The 25,653-nt window shown below is 32.1% G+C and overlaps 2 protein-coding genes across 3 annotated transcripts; both read left to right on the top strand.

The window, feature by feature from the left end:
• Position 1: 1 nt before the first annotated feature.
• LOC148616340 (eukaryotic translation initiation factor 2-alpha kinase 1-like) lies at positions 2-17,284 on the top strand. Its single transcript, XM_088583253.1, has 17 exons — positions 2-39; positions 2,956-3,078; positions 3,479-3,655; positions 4,263-4,414; positions 5,146-5,195; positions 5,749-5,872; positions 6,905-6,985; positions 7,453-7,549; positions 8,167-8,230; positions 9,301-9,778; positions 10,922-11,015; positions 12,217-12,317; positions 12,564-12,693; positions 13,844-13,935; positions 14,384-14,521; positions 15,066-15,161; positions 15,565-17,284. Exons 2-17 carry the CDS (start codon positions 2,994-2,996, stop codon positions 15,703-15,705), a joined length of 2,100 nt encoding a protein of 699 aa, XP_088439379.1. The 5' UTR covers positions 2-39; positions 2,956-2,993; the 3' UTR covers positions 15,706-17,284.
• Positions 17,285-17,376: 92 nt separating this feature from the next.
• On the top strand, positions 17,377-22,228 carry LOC148616339 (guanine nucleotide-binding protein subunit beta-like protein 1). 2 transcript variants are annotated; one of them, XM_088583256.1, is made up of 3 exons: positions 17,377-20,038; positions 20,637-20,930; positions 21,572-22,228. In XM_088583256.1, exons 2-3 carry the CDS (start codon positions 20,651-20,653, stop codon positions 22,213-22,215), a joined length of 924 nt encoding a protein of 307 aa, XP_088439382.1. In that variant the 5' UTR covers positions 17,377-20,038; positions 20,637-20,650; the 3' UTR covers positions 22,216-22,228. The 2 variants fall into 2 exon arrangements, with proteins under 2 accessions (XP_088439382.1, XP_088439381.1); XM_088583255.1 differs by lacking the exon at positions 17,377-20,038 and adding an exon at positions 20,047-20,227.
• Positions 22,229-25,653: the final 3,425 nt, after the last annotated feature.

The raw sequence follows: 25,653 nt of genomic DNA, 5'->3' as shown, positions 1-25,653 counted from the left end.
TTCATCGGGATAGAAAATTATGGGGCATTTCATCATACGGTAAACATGCAGCCCGTTGCATCAGTTTTTTTAACACTTATAAAGCACTTACCCTCTGTAAAATGATTTAACTTATATGCACATTCATTTAAAAAATGTATCACATTAAACGTATTAAACATTGTTTATTTAAACTGATGGAATACATCTATTCTGAAATGTTCTCAGTCAACAATGGGGGGTAACTCAAATCAGCAATATTTTCTTTTTTGATTTCGGAGGGACCTAAACATCAATTACAGCTAAAGCCTGATGACAGGAATGCAAAAGTTCAAATTATATATTTAACATCAATTATGGATACATTGTAAATTTTTACTTTAAAAAACTGTAAAGCACTGTTAACTTCTAGAACTTTCCAGGATTTACTAGTTTACAAACTCTTGCTGCAGCTTGGCCTATACTCAGAATGGCATTGTTTTCAAGCTTGTCATCATGTCATTACTTTCCACTAGCTAAGTTAGGTTTGCAGACAAATGATTAAAGTAAGTTTCATGCTCCAATATTTATTATGTCCATTGTTTTGTGTTTTTCCAACTTCTAGTTGAGTATCTTGATACTATCAAGTAGCAAATAGTGACTATTGAGTTGGAAATAGTGATTTCTTCCAACGAGTTCGCCTTAGTTTGAGCAGCCTCAGGATTTATTGTCTAACAAATCACCAGTAATTACTTTTGGTCTTCGAGTATATATAGTATCTCATGCATTAGAAAATAATTTCAAAAACGTTTACACTCACTTTTTCTAACTCAATATTCATTGTTTGCTACTCAAAACTCACTTTTCAGAATAGACACTCTCCGTTTGGTACTCTGTACTCGATACTCACTTCTGAATATTCATTGGTACTCGATACTCTGTCTGAATAGACACTCACTGTTTGGTACTCCGTACTCGATACTCACTTTATTTGAATATTCACTGTTTGGTACTCAATACTCACTTTTTCTGAATAGACACTCGCTGTTTGCTACTTGATTTTCACGATTCAGACTCAAAAACTGATGTTATGCTACTTTATACTTTCTCTGTTTGATACCGTAAATTGGGATATTTTTTAACAAAATATGCATGCTTGAAATTAGTGTGTTTTATTTTGGCCTTTTCATCAGAGTGAAAGCAATCCATCAAATTCTAATGCTACCAGTGACAGATTAATTTCTTCTGTTCTTTTTGATAAAATAAATGGTGATAATAAATTCATTTGTAATTTTAAACATTTACATGTGCTGGTTAGCTACATCTCTCAAATTTCTATTTTGAAAAATGGAGTAACTTTGCGTAGAGTACTTTTCTCTTTTGATTTGAGCTCCCTTTCAATATTTATAAATTTACACTTCTTCATTTTTGACTAATGGAACTTAATTAGTACAAAAATGGGATGGTTTTGTATATTCAGAATATATTTCAAAAACCTTTGCAGCAATATCTATGAAACTTTTATAAACTGTTTATATATATATTGATGTACCGGTAAGCTCCCTTTCAATTTTTGTATTAAAATTTCCGATTTTACAATTCAGAGTTATGGGACTTGGTTCATAATAAAATGGGGATTTCACATTTTTCCTACTTTAGCTGAACAATGGTTGCACCCATTTTCATGGAACTTTTAAAAATAGTTTATTACTAATGATCTTAGCTCCCTCTTCAATGATAATGAATTTTTGATTTTTGGTTTAAAAATCATAAAAATGGGATAATTCCCATACTGGTATATATGCCAATTACTTATATACTAGCTATTATCATGAAACTTTGTTAAATTTTTTAAAAATAATTTAAGCTACTTTTTTATTTTTATGTTTTGTGTCATATTTTTAATTACTTTCACAATCAAATTTAGAGTTGTATCAAGCTTGAATATTCGGTCTATATTTGCCCCATCTGTTTAGGGTTTGATCTTTGCAAGCGCATCTAGCTGCATTCTGCTAAGCATTTTATTTTTTTTGTTAAACATAAGAGGAACATTAGTATATTACTGTTCAAATTTAAGTCTCTTCAGACTAAAGATGAAAATTTTGGATTTTTTAAAGATTCATATAAATTGATTTGTTGTTAAGTGTTTTTGAAAACTAATTCATTTATTACAATATCTTTCACAGCTATTTAGAGACTCAGAATACCTCATTTGCCTGTTATGGCTTATTAAATGGTAGAAAGGATTGATTTATAATTAATAGTAATTTCAGAAAACTATTTTTTTTTTAAATTAACATTTTCTTTTATGTCAAACCTGTCAATAAAATCAAATAATGTGAATTTTCTTGTATCATAGGCAGCAAAATTAGATTTATGTTAACATGTATTTTGGTGCCCATAATAACAAGTTTTGTATTAAAGAAAATCCTGATTTTGAAAAATTAACTAGTTGAAAAAAGATACTTTATTCCAAAAAAGTCCTTTTTCACAAGCATAGGTTGGAAATATAAGAAAATATCCTAGCTTTAGCCACAATAATCTCCCTATGTAATGTTAAACTCTATTTTAAAAGAAAGATACTTCAATGAATTTATATTAACACACACAAATTAGGTTTTAATTTTAAAGTTTCACGTAGTCTATTTTCAATGGACTACCGGTACTCTCTGTATATATTAAAACTACATTTTGTACTAGTACATGAGCATGATCTTGTCATGGCATACATGCAAGTTATTCTGCTGGAAATAGGGACAACCAATATACATGCACTAACATTGAAAAATGGTACCTTGTACAGTAAAAACAAAGTAAAAAACGAATGGTGAAAAAAATGAGGTTGTTTCTTCAATACATTGCAATTTTTAGACTGTTATTACCGAATTAATTGTGTATGTTTGTTGAAGGGAGAGGCTATGAATGGTAAAGAAGTACTTAGATCAGCTGGGATACTTCATTAGTTGTAAAACTTGATTTTTTGTATGTTTTATGTAGGGCTGTATAAATGTAATGGTATACAGACCTATGTGAGAATGGGGGATGGTAATAGAGACAAGAAGAAAAAGATTGCTGCTGCTTTCAAAAGTTACAGACCAAAGCCAGTTACAGTCTTCGATGGTAAGAAACTGAAATAAGAATGGTCATTATACAAAGTGTTGTGTATAAGATACGAACATAACACACTATTTATAGTAAATCTAATTGATTTTTGTGGCTTAGTGAGAATTTATTTGGGGTCATTTTAAAATTCAGTAAATTGACACTTGGCCTTTCCAAATGATCATAGGTGTTTGGAACAGATTTGGATATTAAACATTCAACATTTTTTTTTTATTTAAACAGATATAAGTGGCCTTTCACATGTTTAAATTGTATGAGAACTTAAAAACAGCTTAAAATGTAAATATTCTTAGGTAATTAGTCAGTGGCTTGTAAACATGAATAATGTAATTTTGAATTTTATTTGAAAAGTGTTTGAAAATGAATTTCAATTTTCCCAGTATTTCTGATTTTGTAGACTCTGATATAAGCAGTATGGGTCCAAACAGTGAAACAAATTCTGAACCTAATGGAAGATACCAGAATGCTCTGGTTCCGAAGACAGTCCCATCACATCTGTTGATGGTGTCGATTCTAGAACAACTGTGTCACATGTATGCCGAAGATGAATCCAAAGGGAAGGAATTGTTCAAAGGTAAACTAGTAATGTGATAAAAGTATGGTTGTGAGTGAGTGTAAAGGTATTTATATTTGTAATGATCTATTTTCATGGTTTGTTTAATTTTAATTATTTTTCTTAATTCCTTGAGTTTGAGTTAAAAATAGCCTTTATGTTTTTAACAAGACTTGTCTAGTTTTATTCGTAATTTAATTTCTTGGTTTAAACCACGAAAACTCGTCCCTGTGAAACAATGCTGTTAATGTGTAAATTTTCAGGGTGTGCTTATTTTCACTTTTTTTGCTGTGAACAGATAAGCATAAGAAATAGTATTCACAAAATTGATTTTTAACACTATTTGAAATGCTTATCATTATGAAAACTGCAGAAACTGATTAATATGATCACTTTACAGAATCAATGAAAATTAGCAACCGCAAAAATTAATTTGTTTGCAATAGTTCTTCACCACTATACATTGTACTTAGTATTGTCCTACATTATATGTTTATTCCAGTTCTTAAAGAAAAGCTTTATTATTTTTGATCAAATGTAAAATATCTAGATAATACCATTATGTTAATATATGGAACAGAGGTGAAACTTGCTGTACATGTATACTAATCTGTTTTTAATGTTGCAGCAATTAGCAAGCATTTAGTCCGACTAAATGTGGTGCCAGCACTGACAGCCATAGATGATATGCACAGTGTCCGATCACAATATAGATTATTTATGGACCATGTTTTACACACTGCCATGATGAAAATTGATACAGTAAGTCACAGTACCAAGGTAATTAAAAAATAATACTTTTGAATAAAATTACACAAAAGTCCCTATACTTGGTGAAAATTTATTATTTTATTGCACTTAGAAATAGTGTTTTATCCTAGCATGACAAATGTGATATAATTAGATTTTATACACTTTTTTTATATACATGTACTGTTCTTTTATACGTCTGTACATTTGCCATAACTTCAAAGAAAATAAGTAAAAATTTCCCAGATGGATTTAAATAATCCTGTTTTAGTACCGTGTTTGTCACCATGGTAGCAAGCTCCACTTACTTTTCATTGCCTTAAGGAGGTAGACCTAGGGTAAGGGACACAACTCTTAGAAATCATTGGAATGTTTGTATTCAGGATTTCACATCATACTCATGTAAGCATCAAGGTATCTTGAACTGATTTTATTCTGTTTCAAATGAAAGCTTGATAGGCTTTGGTGAAATTGAATATAACACAAACATTTCATTAATTTCAAGAGTCATGTCCCTTAACCTAGGTCTATCTCGTTGAAATTTCGTATTTTTGGAGTATTGGCACTTTTAACATTAAAAGAAAGAGGAATATGGGTTTCTTGTACTTAAGCCCTTCTCTTTTTATTTTACACATTGTCTTGATACAGAATAACATAGTACATTGTATATCACAGTGCTAATTCCATTTATATATTTCATAAAACTTGATATGGGAAATTTCATTTTCTACATAATTACCTTTTATCTATATAATTTTCAGACTAGGAAAGCCTTGCCATCACCATCATCACACCTAGAACAGATGCATAGGTTTGTTAAATTGCTAGATACAATTATAAATTTAAATGATTTGAATCAGGTGAGAAGCAAAACTTTCTATCATTATTGTTATAACTAAGTTGGTCAAGCAATATACATGCACTTTTATATGATAACAATAAAAACTTAATCTTACTCTCAAAAGTGAACATCAACATCTAGTGTTTCTTTGATGAATGTTGATGTTCATTTTTGATTGCATTTTGAATGGTTGATATAAAAATGTTCTGGTACCACTGGTTTTACCCCCCACAAACATAAGGTAGAAACTAGTTATGAAACTGATTTGGTACCCAGCTTCTCAGTTAATCTCTTTTAAATTTATCTCTATTAACTTTTAAGAAATAATCTTATCAGATCCAATTACAAGATATGTGACTAATCTTAACATGAACTTTCTGATCTGGATACATGCTTATAGTGTATTGGAAATAATGGTAGATCTTTTTATTTCATATACAGCTCTTGTACTAATGGTTGGTGCTTTTCCAATGGCTAATATCTCAGAAAAAGTTTATATGATGATAATCTTATTGTTGTACAGATTGAGTCCCCAGACCTCTGTTACTCCATCTGAAGATATACTACAGATGCAGACCTCCCGATACAAAACAGAATTTACAGAGGAAGGCAAAATAGGAAAAGGGGGTTTTGGCTCTGTTTATAAGGTATTTGTGTACAGTAGTAAACTTCACATAAAATGAAATGTCAAAAAAATATAATTTTCATTGTCTTCATTTGTCTAATGCAATGCATATACCAGGACAGCATATATAATTCAGAAACATTTTGCATATGTACACATAGATGCCAACCATTATGATATGTCTGTAATTTCTACAAATTTCAGGTAGAATATTAAGGTCTTTACAGTCAATAGTCTAATATTTACGTTTCCAATCATTTTCAGACCCAGCTGTTCCTGGTTAAGAAAATTTATTCAGATTGTTTAGACCCTTTGCAGATGCCATTGAATTATGTGCAATGGGTTTCTGGATCATGTGGTGCGTTTAGATTTCACGAATGTTATCGATCTCAGTTAAGATAAATCTTATTGTTTCTTACAGTGAACAAAACACATTTCATCCAAGATAAGTTCAAGGTGTTGATTTCAATTTTACGAAAGATTACTGACAAAAGTGCCAAATTATGGACAACTCAGTGTTTTTACTGATTGTATCAAAAAGTTGTCGGCATTTATGTGTACATTGACTTTGCCAATTAAGAAACTAAATCTGCTATCCTCACGTGACTCTACTAGTCCATCAGCAATTACTAAGGTTGAAGATCTCTTCATTATTGGTTGTTCATGTTACTTTCATTAATTGTTGCAGTTGTAATGCTTGAAATTTACTTGCCCTCATTTTTAATTTAAACAAAATAGAATGCAGCCATGTTTGTGCTGCAGTCAAGTATTTATACATTTGACTGAAAGGTTTTGATATTAATATATATATAAGGAATAGAGTTTAAAAACACTTATTGTTACTAAAAATATGTTTCATATCACTTTTAATTACACCTTCAAAATCTGACTCTGCCTTTCCCCAGGTTTAAATATGTATTGAAGACTTTATTTAAGAAGATGGTCCACATATTAAGAATTTTATGAATTTTTCAAATCTTGATATGCATGTTGCACAAGAGTTAGCTTATGGTATATAGACATCAAGAATTTGTCACCAGTTATTTACTTACAGGCGCATCATAAACTTGATGGAAGATTTTATGCCATAAAGAAAATCAAGTTTAAACACTCACAGCCTGATATATGGATGAAGGTACATGTATATGATATTGTTGTTTCACTATTCAATTCTTCTTATTTATAACTACTATTTGTTTTTTTTAAAAAGAATTGTTGTGTTTTGTTGCCAAATTCTAGAATATGCACTGTTCACTGGGCAAGCAATTTGTCATGTGTAAGGTAAGGTATTCAGGACATAGGGGGTCACTTGTTATTTTGGTACAGGGTGCAGCTGGAGCTGGATAAACACCCCATTCATATATTTGCAAGAAATACATACCCTATCATATTCTACTACTATGTATTAGGGACTACATATCACACTACCTGTGTTTTCCTGCCATAACATCTTTTTGATGCCCTGATTTTTTTCTAATTATTGCTTACTGATAGGGGTGTTTCACAGTTTCTGTTTTTTTTTCTGTAAATATGTTATCAAAGGACATTTTGAAAAGGCTTAGACTATGTTGTTTATAAATACTGCTACTCACTTTTTTACAGGTATTAAGAGAAGTAAAGGCTTTAGCCAGCTTACAGCATCCTAACATTGTAGGGTACAATGCTGCATGGTTGGAATACTCCACTGATCTAATGTTTGGTGAGTTTGATGTTGTTCATGTCGGAGACTTACTTGACAATTAATCAGTCAGTCGTTGAGAAAAGTGATATTCAGCTACAAGCCAAAACAGTAATAAACCTAATTTTCACATAATTCTAACCAAGTTTTGTTGAATGTGCAGTTACCAGGATAGATCTTTTTTAACCACAGAGTTGAGAAACTTTGTCAAAGAGGACCAGTTTGTATGTGTGAATGGTCATCATTAATATGTTAATGGACAATGAGTTTTGATATCAAAAATGAAGAAAAAGCCTTAGGCATAGACTGTGTTCATCTTGGGAGTTTATATGGAGTTAAAACAAATTTCAGCAGCAGATTAGTTAAATTCTTGTTAGAAAATTCTTATTGTTAAGTCAAAAGGGGAAATACATTTTGTATTGAATTTCAATTTTTTTTTCTGTCCTTGGCTGAGTAAAAAAATGTTTTGCTAAAAATTTTTGATAATTTAAATTTGATTTAAAAAAAAATCCCAGCCTCCTTGCTGATAAATGCTAGTGCTTATGTTACTATTTACAAAAATGTAGGCACAGTTAGACAAGACCCAACTTTTTTATTTATTGCCCTCTATTTGGCTTACTAAAGCTCTTTTTATTCAGACCCTCCAGGAACCAGAATTGTATCGGATGATGATAGTCTATCCAGTGCATCTAAAGAAAGCAGGTAATATATGTAGTATGGTTTGATGAATCACTTGAATAAGATAATAAGTCTTTTTCCATACCATACAATGATTCAAATCAATTACCAAATAAGTTCTTTAGGTGTAACCAGTAAACATAATTTTGTCCATTGCTTTGTTGGTCTCAAGGTAGCCTATTCAGCTTGAGTGCAGAAGGTTGTGGGGTCAAGCCACACCAAAACTTTAAAATGGATAGTCACCTCTCTGCCAAGCATACAGTTGAGAATGTGTATCAGTAGGGTGGCATGCCTACCTGTGAGCTGTAGTTTCTCTGAGCTAGCAAAGTGAAAGTATGACTCGCACTGTTTGATTGGTCAATGGTCTCATCCTGGAATACATGAAATGTCTGCCATTGGAGGCTAAACCATAGGCAATCAATCAATCAATTTTGTTCCAAATGTTGTGTTCCTTAATTGCATGGGAAAAATGATTGATGAAAGTTTAAGTTTGAAATGTCCAGTCCATCCCATAATTAGATTTCCGAACAACAATTCCCAACGTTCAGGAATGTTCATTATTAAATTAAACCACAAATGTAAATTTCCTTCTAAATTTAAATTACATGTGTATCAGTTGAATGTAAGGAAAGTTAAAAAAAATATGAAAAATCACAAATCAACAAACCTTCAAATTTCAGACTAATACATGTACTGTTATGTAAAGCTTTCAGACTAATACATGTACTGGTATGCAAAGTTTTCAGACTAATACATGTACTGGTATGTAAAGCTTTCAGACTAATACATGTACTGGTATGTAAAGCTTTCAGACTAACACGTACTGATATGTAAAGCTTTCAGACTTGTACATGTATTGTTATGTAAAACTTTCAGACTAATACGTTTACTGGTATGTAAAGCTAACAAAATGTGAATGATCATAAGCTGTAAAAACTAATTCAAGCTTAAAGCCAAACAGTATATGCATTATTTAGTTCTATACCAACATGATTTTTCTAGTGTCTAGCTTTAAATTTTTATAGTAATACTATGGTTCTTACAAAAAAGTTTATGGGACAATTACAGTGAATATTTATTTTATATTTAAATAGGATATACACAGACAGGTCAACTGAGTTTGGAGACAGTATTATATTTGACTCACATGTACAGTTTGATAATGAGCGTTCCATGGACAATAACCAAAACAGTTTACCTAAACTTGTAGAACTGTCAGACAGCTGGTATCTAGATAATTCTCAATCAGAATATTGTGAAGCTTGTCAACTTCTAAGAAACAAAACTTGTAATAATGACAGTTGCCAAGGTGATAAAAGTACAAAGAGTTCATTTCCAAAACACAGCTGTATCTCTAAATTCTTTGACTCAGAATTCCATAATGGTGCAAGTGCTTGCGGTGAGGCATGGGATGATGTTGAACATAAACATACATTTTGGGATAAACCTGGTAGATTGAGGAGGAGTGTAAGTTGTGATTGTGTGTTATGTCGTGAAAAATTACATGACGATGCTCATAACAAACAGTTGATGTTACACCATAACTATAGTGAGGATAATATACATTCTAAGGTTGGTATACATGTACTGAATGTTCTAACAAATTTATTTAATGCTTTTTAATAATTAATACATATTCATGTTGTGTCAAAAAGATTTTCGTCTGTCTATCTGTCTGTGTGTGCACATTTCTCCATTAGATATGTGGTTTTGGTTTGTGTTGAAACATCGTTTTTAGTAAGACGGAATTGCAACATAATCAGACTTGGACTGAATTTCTTACGAACCTCATAAAGAATAAAAATTTATAAGATGCTAAATCTTTTAACGTTACATACAGATATATCGATGATGTATTGTCTGTCAACAACCCTTCTTTTGGTAAATGGTTACCGTCAATATATCCACCAGAGCATAACAGACTTCTGAATCCAGGGTATGAGGAAATGTGTCTTAAATGGTCTCTTACAAAATTCTTTTTTAGATATCAGTCCTTAGTTGAAAAATAGTCAGTTTCTTATAAAACAATGAGTAATGATTGTTTTTTGTAAAATGTTCTTTGTGCTGATGTGACCACTAATTTACCAATTATGACAAGGGCATGCAAATGCTTTTTAATCACCACTGGTATAGTCACGCTGCAATGGAGGAGGGAGGTTTAGCATGCTGTAAAACCTAGATTTAACCCACCATTTTGTATGAAGTGCCTGTACCAAGTCGGGACCATTGCAGTACCAACTGCTCCGGTGGTGTAATATCTATTTTGCTAAATTTATTTTGGACCTGACTTGATTATGAATCGGATTAGTGTTTGGTAATTTTGTTGTTACCTTTATTGGTACATATGTAAATGTAACTAATAATCGTTAATAAATACACTTTATTGACAGTTGTCTGATAGTTTCTCTGTTTTCTCTACAGGAAAAGTTTATATATTTTTTTGTCAAGTCTATAATAAAACTGAACTGATTTACATATTCAAAACCAATTTTTGCAAATTCATTATTCATTTTAGCAGCATTAAAAAGAAAATTTTAACATTTTTGAAGCATGTCAAGAAGACTCCACAATAGATTTTTAGAGGTGTATGAAAGTGGTCAGAGTTTGATTTATACATGAACTCCAATTCATGACAGAATATGAAGAACATGGATAGCCACTTAAATCATTGAAAAACGTCATGAACAAAAGCTCTTTTCATATATTTAATTTCAGATCCATGTAACATTATTTATACAGATGGAGTTGTGTAGTTCGACACTCAGGGATTGGTTGATAAAGAGGAATTCTAAATGTTCTTCATTTACTGGTATGTTGTTTATCCATGCTACTAATGGATGACATTAAAATTTTCTATTCATTAAGGCTACTTCTGCATTTACTCATATGTTCTTTATCCATGTTGAAAGCTTTCCATTCATTGTGAGACTTACTTTTTCATTTACTGGTATGTTGTTTATCCATATTGAATGCTTTCCATTCATTATGACGCTTACTTCTTCATTTACTGGTATGTTGTTTATCCATATTGAATGCTTTCCATTCATTATGACGCTTACTTCTTCATTTACTGGTATGTTGTTTATCCATGTTGAAAGCTTTCCATTCATTGAGGCTTACTTCTTCATTTACTGGTATGGTGTTTATCCATGTTGAATGCTTTCCATTCATTGAGGCTTACTTCTTCATTTACTGGTATGATGTTTATCCATGTTGAATACTTTCCATTCATTGAGGCTTACTTCTTCATTTACTGGTATGTTGTTTATCCATGTTGAAAACTTTCCATTCATTGAGGCTTACTTCTTCATTTACTGGTATGTTGTTTATCCATGTTGAAAGCTTTCCATTCATTGAGGCTTACTTCTTCATTTACTGGTATGGTGTTTATCCATGTTGAATGCTTTCCATTCATTGAGGCTTACTTCTTCATTTACTGGTATGTTGTTTATCCATGTTGAAAGCTTTCCATTCATTGTGAGGTCAATGGAGACTGTATTGTGCTTCTTAAAGTGATGGTATCCCACTATCTAATCATTAGTTATGCAGCACCCTTTCGCCTTTCAGAAGAACATGTGCATGCTCTTATGGTTCTCTATGTGCTAAAATGGCTTTCTTTTTACAGATATGGCATCTTTACTCTCAAATTGCTTGAAAACTATTGAGCTTCCCATATATTGTTTCATAGTCTCTTTTTCAGTTCTTTCATATATTTTTTTACTTTTTGTTAATTAAACTCGTAGGATTTGACAGAATTATTAAGTAAAAAAAAATATTCCCCTGTGTTTCCACTAACTTTACCAAACCTACTTTTTTGTGCCTACCAGTAAGTTTTTGGCCATTATTTGACCAACACGATTCAAGACTGAATGTGACTCCAGTATAGACAAGCCAAAAACTTATGAAAAAAAGTTTTTCCTACATACCAACCCTAGTTTTTTCAAAGCATGTTAGCAGAAACACTGGTACTTTGTCTTTGCCTTAATATATGGTAACATTTGTAATTTTAGAATTTAAAGCATATGCATCAGCAAATATGAAGATCTTTAAACAGCTGGTGAAAGGTGTGGACTTTATACATTCAAATGGTCTGATTCACAGAGATCTGAAGGTCAGTGAAGTCACTTCTACTACATTACACTTGAAGTCAAAGTAACTGATGACAGAGGTTTACAATGCATAGTCAAATTGTATACACATTTTAAATAATTTTCTTTTTTTCTTAAAACAGCTAATATTTTAAAGCCTCAGGCCACTACCTTGATTTCTGGAATTAATCAGCAATTTTCAGTTTTAATTTTCAACCATTTATATCAATGAAATGCTGCATTTGTTCAAGTTGATGTTTTATTTTTAGCCAAGAAATATTTTCCTGCAAGGTCATGACCTTCATGTTAAGATAGGAGACTTTGGTTTAGCCAAGGATGATCTGAGAAATCCAGGACAAGCTGGTTCCCTGTTGACACCTTCTCCTGTAGATGATGTTGGTAGGTTGAAGAGTCCTTTTATTATAAGGCTCTTTCTAGATTGGATGTTTTGTGGTAAACCATTGTTCACCTGTCCATTCATCTGTCTCATATATACTTCCAGTAATTTTCATGAAATTTCTATTTAATGTTTATTTCTTTGAATGTAAGCTTCATTTCAATTTTTAATAAATTTCATGTATTACATTTTTGAGTTGGACTAATTTATAAAAGATGGGGTGATTTTCTATCATGTCAGATCTATTCCTTCTATATCATGTATTTTGATTGTTATATTTTGTAGGGGCATGTTTTTGTTGGTTTTTTTTTGGTGGGGGAATGGTGGGATGGGGTGGGGGTTTAATAGTAATTGTGCAGTACTCTCAATTTCAAGTAGTTGGTGATGCAGTGATCTCCCTAGGGTCATTCTTTCCAAAGGTTAATTTTTTTTCAGGACATTCAGTCCTATGATGACATACTATTTTTAAGTTTTAAGTTTTAATGTCCATTTTGACCTGAATCGAGAATGACTACCGGGTAATAATGAAAATTTTCTGGACTTCCGGTCTGGTGTTCCAGATTTTTTTACCGGTCCTGTCACAATTTTACCAGTGGTATCTGACAGTCCGATGAAGCTTCGGAAAGACTGGGGTTGTATAGCAATACATTGCCCTAATGCTATATTTTTTACCAAAATAACTTCCCATAGTGTCCAATACAAATGTCATGCTTTAATTTTTAGATGCAAAATGCTATATTGAAAATCATGGGTTACCAGGATGCTATCTATAAATCTTATGAAGAATATTGGTATCCCTTTTCTGTCACACATTCTTTCATTCTGTCTGTTGATCTATGTACAGTATATAATTTCACTCTATAAGTTACAGTAACATTACATACAGTAATAACTAGCCAGCCTATTGAGGCTTATGATGCACTGTCAAATTACATATTTTTATTAACAATATACCAGTAGTATACTGAAACATGTCTAAATCCCTGTTAGGACTGAAGACTTTATTTAGTTTAGACAGGTGTTTGCTTCAGACTTAAAAAGACTCCAGAAAATGTATGCTTTAGATAGGTTTCCATTTATTCAGGATACAGTTCTGCAGGTTTCAATGTGTTTTATGACAAAACAAGCATCATGATAATTGATTTTTTTTAGATAAGTTTTACTGGGATACCCATACAACAGGAGTAGGAACGTCGACTTATGGAGCTCCAGAACAGTTACAGGGTTCTATTTACACTAACAAGGTAGGTACAGAATTTATCTTTATAATCATTATCTGATAATAGGAAATGTTTAAAGATAATTGTATACACTTGGTTTATATACACTGTGATGATGGCAGTCACATAATTTATTTTATTTTTTTTTCAGTTTAATTGATAAGGTACTGTTAAGTATTTTTTAAGTAAAATATTGCTTCTTAGTCTTAGAAAAATCACTTAATTCTTCCTGTCTTTATTAATGGTCAATCTATCTTGAAATCCTATCCTGATTTCTGCCATGTAGTTCCTATGAAGTTGAGGACAGTTGAAAATGTGAAAGCCTGATGACATTAGGTTGTTTTTATTTAATTGGAATCTTATTGAGATCCAAGGGTAATGAAAGAAACTCAAATGGTCATTATTTTTAACCCAAATAGGAGCGCATCACTGTATTTATTATTTTAAATTTTGTTAATATTTATTTCTTCAGAGTGATATATACAGTCTAGGTGTGATACTGTATGAACTGTTTCACTGGTTTAAGACAGATATGGAAAAGTATAAATGTCTTGAGTTACTGAGACATGGGGAAATAGATACTCAGACAAAACAGCACTGGCATGCTCAGGTATTACAAAATTCTTTTCAAATAGCAAATACAAAAGTGTATAGAATGCAACTCTGGTATAATGAGTATACAAAGTGTTCATTTTTAGTCTCAATGGTACCTCAATTGAAGCAAATATTTTTGTTATTTTATATTTGACATGGGAATACATTTATACATCAAATAAAAACCACCATTGATTTTTACATTAGTTATTAGTACATGTACGTATAAAAATCAGGTAAGTCCTTCAGTAACATTAATACATGACAGCAACTTTGCAGAAATTTTTAATGTAGACATAGAACATTCAATGTCCCAAGAAACAACCACTGTATACACTTTGTAGCACAGATCCATGGTGGTGGAGAAAGATTTAGTCTTTTGGAAAAAAAACATGCAGGTTGAATTGTACTGCAAAATTTTAAGTTATATGCACTTCAGCAATGAAAATTTCTGCAAATTATTCTTGTCTGATTCTTATATGGTTGAACCAAATGGACAAGGAGTTGAGAATTAACGTGCAAAAACCCTATTTAATAAATGTGTGTTCAATCTCTTCCAGGCTACAGCTGTGAGCAAGATGACTAACTCAGTACATATAGACAGACCTACTACCAAAGAGTTACTGCAAAGTGAATTATTCCTTACCAAAGATCAGGTAAAGTCACATTGGGGAATTTATTGAATGTACTGTCTTTGTGGATAGACAAGTATCCCTATAAACTAGTAGGCAAAACATGTAAAATAAAAAGATTAACTAGTGTTTCCTAATTCCTTTTACATAAGCATGCTGGAATGAATACAGTTATGTTTGAAAGTTTTACCATAATTAGAGTAACTCATCAACTTTTTAATTATTTCACTTTGCTCTACTTGTGAAAAAAAGTTTCTTGATCATGAAAAAAGAAATCCCAATTCTTCCTTTGGGAATTTCTACATATGTATACCATAGTTTTTTAACTAGTTTAGGAATGCTACACTTTTTACAGAACTATTAGTTTATTTGAACTTTGTGTAACTCTGTTGAAGTAAGTTCATTTTAAAGTTTTTGATTATTTTAGATAATATATGAGATGCAGACAAGGATAGAGAGCCAAGAGGATGAGATCAACAGACTGAGAAAGTTACTAAAGGAGAAGGATGAACAGATAGAAGTTCTCAACTCTTCATTAATTCTTGAGAAATCTAGACTTCCAGAGTGATTAAGTGAAAAGACATTTGAAAGAGTGAGAAGCCATTTCATAGAAAGCAAGCCTTTCAGTATGTGGGAAAGATGAAATGTCAACTTTCTGTAATAGAAGAAGAGTAATTGTTGGGAGACATTTTGGTCTGAAGTATTTGATAGTGCTGTATACAGCATTGTACTTTAGTGATATGAGATTTTGAGAAATTTGTACTGTCTCTTACATAGGTGCAGGAGTTTGCATTGATACTACTTGAATATATGAGATTGACTTGAAATCAGTAGTAAGTAATAATGAGATGTTTTGATCAAAAGTTAGAGAAACCCATTATGTATTGTCCCTATCTATGTAGAGCAGTAGAATTCAGCTTTCCATTCATCTTTCAGTTAAACACATGTACTTAGTTTGAACCCACTCTTTTGTGCTGTAAGTTTTAGAAAATATTGTGATGTTTTTATAACAAAATGTATGTGAAAAATGTGACTGTGACAGACTTTAAAGACAAAAAAAGAAGTCCAATTTTTTAAATAAAACTTAATACATATAAAGAGTAATGGAGTTTTTAAAAAATGATATTTTCACAGATGGAAACTTTAAAAGTATAGCACTTTTGAGGTCAAATGTTAAAGTCACTGTTTCTTCAATGGATTTTTGTGACAGGAGAACATTTAGCCTAGCACTTGTAACCAACTTATGAAAATAAAAAAATACCATAGTAGAATTTCTTGCCAGTAAAAGTAGAGGAATGATATTAAGTAGATGTCTTTGTAATAATCATGCAAAACCTGAAAAATGTGATGCACCCCAAAAAGGCTACATATTTTTATTTTTGTTATTAAGTTGTTTTTTGGGTCTATACTATGAAATGTTTAATTATTCATTCAAATCTGCTTGCACATAGGAGATAATCAACATTGAAAATCCAACAGATTCTATTGTATTTGTGTGTCATTAACAGAGTTATCTCCTTTAATTTTGAACTCTACAGTGCATTCTATATTATTTTTACCCATGAATCACATTTTGCATGATTCTTAACTGTTTGAATCAGGCTTGATTGTTTAACAGGTTTGGATGTTTTACAATGTACTTAGGTACTAACCAGACTTAAAATGTTCTTAAAAAACATTTCATATTTAGGTTTTTATAAATTTCATTAGCATGAGAGTTATTGGAATGTATGTTGGGTACATCTTAATGATTGGTAAATAAATGGGACCATATGTGCTTTATATTTCGTAGTTTGATTGATAGTCATGGCATAATACTTATGTTTATCATTTTACAGTTGAACCGATATACAATGTGTCTGAATCAGTACTTTCTATGCAAGTTTTATTGGAAGTTTTTGATCTTCTAATAAGATGGACTAAGAAAATATGATTTTTACTAACAAAAAAAGATTTTTTTTTCACTATTCATAGTCACCACCACCATGTTACATTATACATGTATTACACACTGGTATAGCCTTTACCCACACCACCACCATGTTACATTATACATGTATTACACACTAGTATAGCACTTTTTAACATTTTATACACATGTTTTTGTTGTTTTATTGGTTTTATGGAATAAAATATTGTTTTGTACAGATTGTTCTTCCATCAACTTTGCCTTTTGTGTTTTTGAATGACTACTAGTGCATTAATTTTCTGCAATTTTAAATCTACAATTTTAAAAATGTCGCGCAACTTCATTTAAAAAAGCCTTTAGAAAAAGTAGCATGTTATAAATAATGCAATTATGATATGAACAGACCCACATATTTTTGTATATGCTCATAAAGATGTGATGTAGCAGGAAAGTAAAGCAGCACCATCTAACGTTAATTCTGGTCTTCCTGTGCCACCTGGCGTTAATCATAAATTTTTACACTATGATGATGGTAGTCACTTGGTTTCTGTACACTGTGATGATGGTAGTCACTTGGTTTCTATACACGGTGATGATGGTGGTAATTTGATTTTCAGACACTGTGATGATGGTAGTCACTTGGTTTCTATTCACGGTGATGATGGTAGTCACTTGATTTCTATACACTGTGATGATGGGAGTCACTAGTTTTCTAGACACTTTGATGATGGTAGTTACTTGGTTTCTATACATGGTGATTATGACAGTCATCACAAGTTTAGGATATATAGGTTTCACCCTGTTTGTCCAAACTATTTTCTAAGCAGCTTGCAGCGTTATGAAACTTAGTTAGATGTAATATAACCACATGGAGCTACTGCATACTGTCAGAAATGTATGTTTTGACATAAAATTATAGAAATGAGAGCTGCTGGACTTAAACGTTATTCAGAACAACTTGGATCGTATACATTGTCCAAGTCTCATCCTTTAGTGCGACTTGCCGGATTGTTGTAAAACTTAATGGAGTTTAAATTACCAATTACTATTCGGAAATGTGCCTAGTGTCAGGAATTTATGTTTGGACAAAAATAAAAAAAATAATGACCATGGGACTTACGCATTTTCAGGGTAACTTGGTATCATGCATTGTCCGCAACTCCTCATGAACGACTTGCAGAATTGTAATAAAACTCAATGTAGTGTTAAATTACCATATAATGATGTGCTATTGTCAGGAATTTATATTTCGGAAAAAAATGTAGAAATGATTGCTGTTGGAACTTAGGAATTTTTCAGAGAAAAAAAACTTGGATTCCCGTGCGTTGTCCACAACTCCTTTACAACTTGCAGGATTGTAATGAATGGAACTCGATTGAGTGTTAGATTACCATATTGGGATGTGAATGTTGTCAGGAATTTATGTTTGGGCAAGAATTATAGAATTTACTGCTGTCTAAACTTGGGCATTTTTCAGACAAGAAACTTGGTTCCCATGCGTTGTTCATAACTTCTCCTTAACAACTTGCAGAATTGAAATGAAACTCGATGGAGTGTTAGATTACCATATCTGGATGTGCATATTGTCAGGAATTTGCGTTTGGGACAAAATGTAGAAATGTATCAGTTGACACTTTAGCGAACTTGGGTTTCGTGTTGTACTCAACCCTTCCTTAAAGGCTTGCACGGTTGATGAAACTAAACGGGGTGCAAAAGTAACAGACTGGGATTTGCATATTGTCAGGAATTTTTTTTTAACAAAACTTTGGAATTTATGTTTGCACGGCTGTTGCATGAATTTAAGAGTTTTTTTTTCAGCAGAACTTGGGTCTCAAACGCAGTCCGCGACTCCTCCTCAACGACTTGCGGGACTGTTTTTAAATTTAATGGGGTGTTAAATTACCATATTGGGATGCATATAATAATATTATTTCTTGTTGTATGGAATTTTGTGTTTTAGAAATGGCAGCAAATTGTGAATCAAAAGCGCTTAATCTCTCCGCCATAAAAATTATATCCAATATGAATCGTGTATGTCCACATTGGTTCCCGTATGAACAGGGTTCAACAGGCTGTAGCCCCGTTCGGGTCAATGTCTAGTAAGACTTGGTGCAATCATTCGGAGGAATGGAATTTCAAACTCTTATAAAGCACGGCTTTGGAAAAATAATTGGGACTAAGGATTAATATTATTAATTATTGGGAGTAACCGGACAATGATGAATTTTGTACAAATATTCTCTGACCTTTCATCGTTGTATTTGGATATTGATACGTCGATCGGGTTCTAAACAAAACGGTGATAGTTGCAGGTTCAACACAAATTCGGACTAATATGATTTCTTGTAACCAGCCTCAAATCTTTCTTATTTCCGTTATTTATCTCATAAGAATTCAATGGTAACTTTGTTCTTTTTAACTCTCAAACATGGACATTTGTACGTTAAGATACATTATTTCCTTTTTTTTCTTTTGATGAAGATTAGATCAACCTTTTAATATGAGTTTTCGGTAGATACACATAAAAAAATTTATTCGCAAATTGCAGTTTGATATGAAAAAGAGTGGACAATTGGGTAAAATCTGTAACTAAAATGACATAAAATCAAAAAATGAAAGTTGAACTATTGTAAGTCGTAACCTTGGATCTATCAGCTTGTTTAAACGTACGGGATTATTTTAATCAAATTTGTTTATCTGTAGAATGTACAACTTCGTCGGAATTCATTAGTCGCCACTAAATTATTAGTAAAATATTAAGCATGTATATAAGTCGTTGTAAGTGATTACGTTTATTGCAGGTTTATGGTTTAACCTTTTCATTAAACGAAAAATAAGACTTGGTCAAGATAATCCGCGAAAAAGTCCGGAACATATGTTTTCTCCGTGTATTATTTATTTTTCTATTTTTGTAACTTCCTTTCAAAATGAAAGTAACACTACTTTCTGTTTGTCTTGTTCACTAAATTTAGATGTATATAACTTTCTTGAGGTAAGAGCATTTTTCTGGAAAGTCATACTCTTCGCTATCATTATTTAGTATTGTTCCATAGTCGAGTAGCTGAAGGAAAGCATTAGTTTCAGTGCGTTATAAAGCTGAAAACTTGAATAAAGTTTGTAAATACAGTTCATAATTAATCATTTACTGACTTGTTTACACACACACAGATGCGGTTAAAAGGTGGGTGATTTTCCTATTTCATTATTAGATTTACACAGTAGTTGACATTTTATTGGTGACAAAAATAAAAAAAAGTTAAGAAAAATCGTAAGTACATACATATATGAAGTGAAAAAGTGAACAAAATGAAGAAAAATCGTAAGTATATACATATATAGAGTCTCTCTATATATATAGTTACAATCGTTGTTGTTTTTTTTTTTTTTTTTTTTCACTTTTTTAACACTAAAATGTCAAATTACTGTGGATTTACTGAACATTTTTTGTGAGGCAATGGTAGTTAATGAATTACCAAATAAAATTAAACATAGTGTTTTCCAATACTATTATAAGATGTCCTTATATTTTACTATGTTAGAACAATTGATATATGACAAAATGAAATGTGTAATGCTTTGTACCATTGCAGAATCATTTCATAAGATGTCACATGGACCAGATCCTGTGTATGTACTGAGAGGAAGTCAGCATTCTGTTACCTCCTTGAGATATATGTCAAATGATTGCTTATACTCAGGAGACCAGGAGGGATTAGTTTATAAATGGGACATGACAACCAAGCGTCCTGTACAAACTCTGAATGCTCACCATGGCCATTCAGTATTGTGGATGGAATTCATTGGCGAACAAATTATGATTACTCAGGGAAGAAATGGTATAGTCCAATTCTGGACCAAAACTGATGATGGCTGGTTGAAATCTGGTATGTATCTGTGTGCTTAATGATAATCTAATTTGACCAAATCTAGTTGAGTTGCATTTAAATCTTCCAATAAAAACAGCCATCACTTAAAGCAGATTTAGTGTGTGTTACCCTTTTTTTATCAAGCAAAAAAAAATTAAAATATCTGTTAATCCACCTGTGTCTTTGATGCATATTTAGTTTTCTGAAAAAAATACTTGTCTGCCAGTTAACACAATTATTTGATTACTAGTTAAGTAGAACTAGAAAAAAAAATGTAAGCAATGCGCACTGATTTGATACCCCCATTTGATGACATGCACCTTTTAATTTGACCTCCACACTGATTTGGATCAAAATCTAAAATAAGAGGGACACAAAAGAAATATATATATAAATGAAGATTCTGTGGAACCCATTGAATTTCATTGAAAGTTGGGGTATTATAACATATAAAAAAGCTATATACAGTATAATATTGACTTAAAACAGTAACAGCACTATTAGCTTTGACCAGATTTCCTATTGCAACTTCAAAAACAACTTTTATGTGTATTTTTATTTTCCTTTTCTGTTTTTATTTTGTAAAGAAAGTCTTATAAATAGTTGATTTAAGAAACTTTGGAGAAAAAAATTTCCAAAAACTATCAAACATTTTTCAGATGCTTTAAAATCCACCAGCTATGGATATTGTTCCTGTTCAATTATGAACAGTAGACTAGTGGTTCCAAGTGATTGTTTATCTGTGGTGGAAATTTATGACATAAAATCTAAACAGTGCCTTGGGCAACTAAAACCTGATGCTTCTGAGAGAAAGTTTGGCATGTGTATGGTTATTCAGTCTGTTGAGGACAAATCTTTCATTTTAGTTGGCTATGAAAATGGATGTATTGTAGTGTGGAATGCAGAGACTTTCAAGATAATGTCATGTATAAAAGTACATTCAGAATCTGTAATGTGCTGTGCCTATCTTTCTTCTTGTAATAAAGGAGTTTCTGGCTCAGCAGATGAAAAATTGATATCTTGGTCAATAAATGAGCAGGGAACAATTAAAATTGGTAGAGAAATCACTACAACCAACCCTGGATTTAATCAAATTACTATCAGAGATGATGGAAGGATATTTGCAGCTGCAGGTTGGGACTCCAACATAAGGATATTTTCGTTAAGTAAATTAAAACCACTAGCTGTCTTGTCTTACCACAAGGAAAGTGTGCAGTGTATAAAATTTTCTAAAGATAAATCATTGGCTTGTGGTTCCAAGGATAGTCATATAAGCCTGTGGGATGTATACAAGTTTCAATAAAATGTTTTTTTTATTATTATTATTATATTATGTTATCTGTCAGTAAAAATATATTTTTTCAGACTACAACCTATGAATAAGTACTATCATCTTTTTTTTTTATTTATCTATTTACCATAGTACATGTATAGCATCTCAGATTAGATACAGTGACAATCTCTACTGAACTGCTTTAATTCTGCCTAACTTAGAAATCTTGATGGTACCTGGATTTTTTATGAGACACGGAATTAGTTAAAATTATCATTATTTATCAAAGCTGGACCTCCACAATTCGATTTCAGGAGTTTTTCCAGTATTTATGGGCCTCCACAAGTCTATTTCAGGACATACATAATTATTGAAGGAGCTCCACAATACGATTTCAGGACCTCCTTAAATAATGATAATTTTTACTAACGGCCCAACGCAAAGGGACTAACATGATGGATATTGTTCTAATAAACACTCAACTCACTATTTAAAGACGGTTAAAAGTGTTAACTTTGTTCACACCCTAACCACTCAAACTATTTTATCCCCCGGGGATTTAAATGTTTTAAACGTATTTTAAGGTTTTAAACTACCTGTTTACAAAAAATTATCACCAGAATGAAATGTAATCCATGGCAAGTCTTGTCAATATTAGTCGGTTTTGGTTGTGTTTTATTTACTTCAGTGTACAGATTCATTCAGGAAAATTCATGTTCAGATGAAAACGCTTTAGGCTTTATATTTGAACTGGTGAGTATATTGCTTTCAATAGTTTTATATTCATTGGCTATCATGTGGGTTGCTTTCGTTGTAGAGTATATAGGGAACCAATATTCTAGCGGAAATCAAAAGAATATAATCCAGGGACAAAGACCACACATGGAAATAGACAATCACAACAAAGAATATAAAGTAACTAAATTAATACATACAAAGTAACAAAAGTAAATGAGCAACTCGGACTCCACTAAAACAGGAAGCATGGCCCAAGGGCACCGGTAGGGTAAGCGTCCTCTGCTTTTCTAGAAACACGAGGGCGAGTTGCTCATAAAAAGTCAAGTCCGGGGTAGTACAAAGAGGAAAGGAAAACTATGACACTGACACGTTGAACAAATCAGTTTTCATGGTGCATATGGATACACCGTTACGATCCACGAGTTCATGACAACGACCATAAAACTTCTGTAGTGATGACTTCAATCTTGTAGCAACATAACCCTGTTCCAGAAGCCTAATTGTAAGAAATCTAGCGCGATACGAAAGTCTGCGTAGTTACGACAAGCTCTGGCAGAACGTACAAGTTGTGATATGAAAACTCCATACGCAGGTGCTGAAGGGATGTTGTCACAGATGAAAGGAAAGTTGACAATTCTGAATGAAAAATCATTACGTTTGTCGTAAAGTTTGGTCAATATTTTTCCTTTACCATCGTTCTCTAAGTGTAGGTCAAGATATGTGACTGACTTCACAATGTCTGTAGTATTCTTTATCTCAAGTTCATTGGGGTAGATATCATGTATCAAATCCCCGAAACTAGGATTGTTTAAAGATAATACGCCTTCTATATAGCGGAAACTGAGATTAGAGGATCTAACTAAACGCTATTCTTTCTTTCGGATCAGATCAGCTATGAAGGCAGCCTCATAAGAGGGAAGGAATAGGTCAGCAAGTAGAGAAGAAAAATTTTTTCTCATTGGAATGCCGACCGTCTGTGGAAAAATGCGTCCACCACACTGGACAAGTATGTTGTCGATAAAAAGTTCCAGCATTTTGAAAACGTCTTCTGTATATTTGGAAGATGATTTGGATTTTTTTTTACAAAGTATGAGAAATCTCTACCAAGAACTATGTATTTGTATCTAGGTGTACCATCTTTGTTGGAGAAACAACGATGTATAGTGTTTTTAAGTCGGTATTTTAACTGAATATGGGGAATAGAAGTATACAATGTTGAAAAATCATAGGTCATAATGCTATCATATTCTGATAATAATCTTGAATTGAGGGTCTCCAGAAGATCTTGAATTTTTCAGGATCCACATTGAATTTATACCACTACGGGAGTAACAAGTGTTGTGGTAGGACTGGAGACCCTCTTTGACAGCTGTGGACATAGAAGCTAAAAGTTCTAAAAGAGGTTTGGTGGTACATTTTGCAGATCCAGCTATGTAGCTTTGTTTGTATGGATTCTTGTGGAGTATAGGAATCCAGTACATAGACGGTAAATCACAATCATCGTCTTTGGTAGAGAAACCAAAAGAGGATAGCACAAATTTATGGTTTTCGGCTATCTCTTCTTTGGAGAGTATAGTGGTAATATAGATCTTAAAACTGCTATTGTTTTCTACGTCTACCTCTGATAATAAGCATTGGATGTAATACGCTTTGTAGACAAAAAGAATGTTGTTTTTGGCTTTGTCTTCTGGTACAGCATATTTGTCATGTATAATAGACAATAGTGTATTGCTGCACCACCTCTGTCAACTTGATTATTTAAGTATTTCTTTGTAATTAATAAATCTAAATCTTAGGTTAAGTGTTTTAGGTTGATCAAAATGTATATCTGTGTTTGTATTGTATTTCACAATTGTATTGTGTGTCATTGTATTGTTTTGAATTGGTAACAATACTGGTATGTGAATTTTATACTAATTCTTTACACTAAAGACTTCCGATAACCATGCAGTCGAAAGGGGCCTGATCCTATGAATTACATAACATGACATAGCTTTTATGAATCAATTGATTTTTTTTTCACCAACAGATGAGCCGTAGGAGTAAGAATGTCTTGTCGATGTGGGCAGTGATATATTTATGATCTTATCAGTTACATAAATTCTTTAGAGAACTCAAATGTCTGCCTGTTTACTGCCTGCCCGAACTCCTTCTGACTTGTTTCTTAAGTTTTTACTTATTATCTTCTGTTTTGAAAGAAGCTTCTTAGTTACTATGTTAGCACTTTGTGTAATTCCCACACAACCCAAAGGAGTAATATGTGGCTATAGTAGAAATCTTGTAAGAGACTGAGAAAACTTCAGGAAACTGAGAAATGAAGTTAATGATATGGTAAGAGATGCCAAAAAGATGTATATCATTAATTTACAAAATTCTCTTGTTAACAAATCAGTTCCTCCAGTAACTACAGACTCATATCTGTTACCAACTGTTTTGGTAAGATGTTGGGGAAAATAGTTTTTAAGCACCTTCATAACTGCATTTGCCGAAATAATATTTTGACAGATCATTAATCTGGATTCCGTCGGAAGGATTCAACCGTGAATCAACTATTGATTACTTATGACGATATTATGAAAAAGTTTGGATAAGGGAAAGGACGTTCGATTTATATTTTGTGATGTTTCCAAGGCGTCCGATCGAGTATGGTATTCTGGTCTTCTATATTAACTGCGAAAATATGGCATAAAAAATAACTTGGGTTGGTTTCGAAGTTATTTATCCGATAGA

This window comes from Perna viridis, chromosome 5 (genome assembly GCF_037379345.1).
Source record: "Perna viridis isolate PV_CMFRI_1.1 ecotype Kerala chromosome 5, ASM3737934v1, whole genome shotgun sequence".
Classification (NCBI taxonomy): domain Eukaryota; kingdom Metazoa; phylum Mollusca; class Bivalvia; order Mytilida; family Mytilidae; genus Perna; species Perna viridis.
This window is presented reverse-complemented; position numbering and strand designations above follow the sequence as displayed.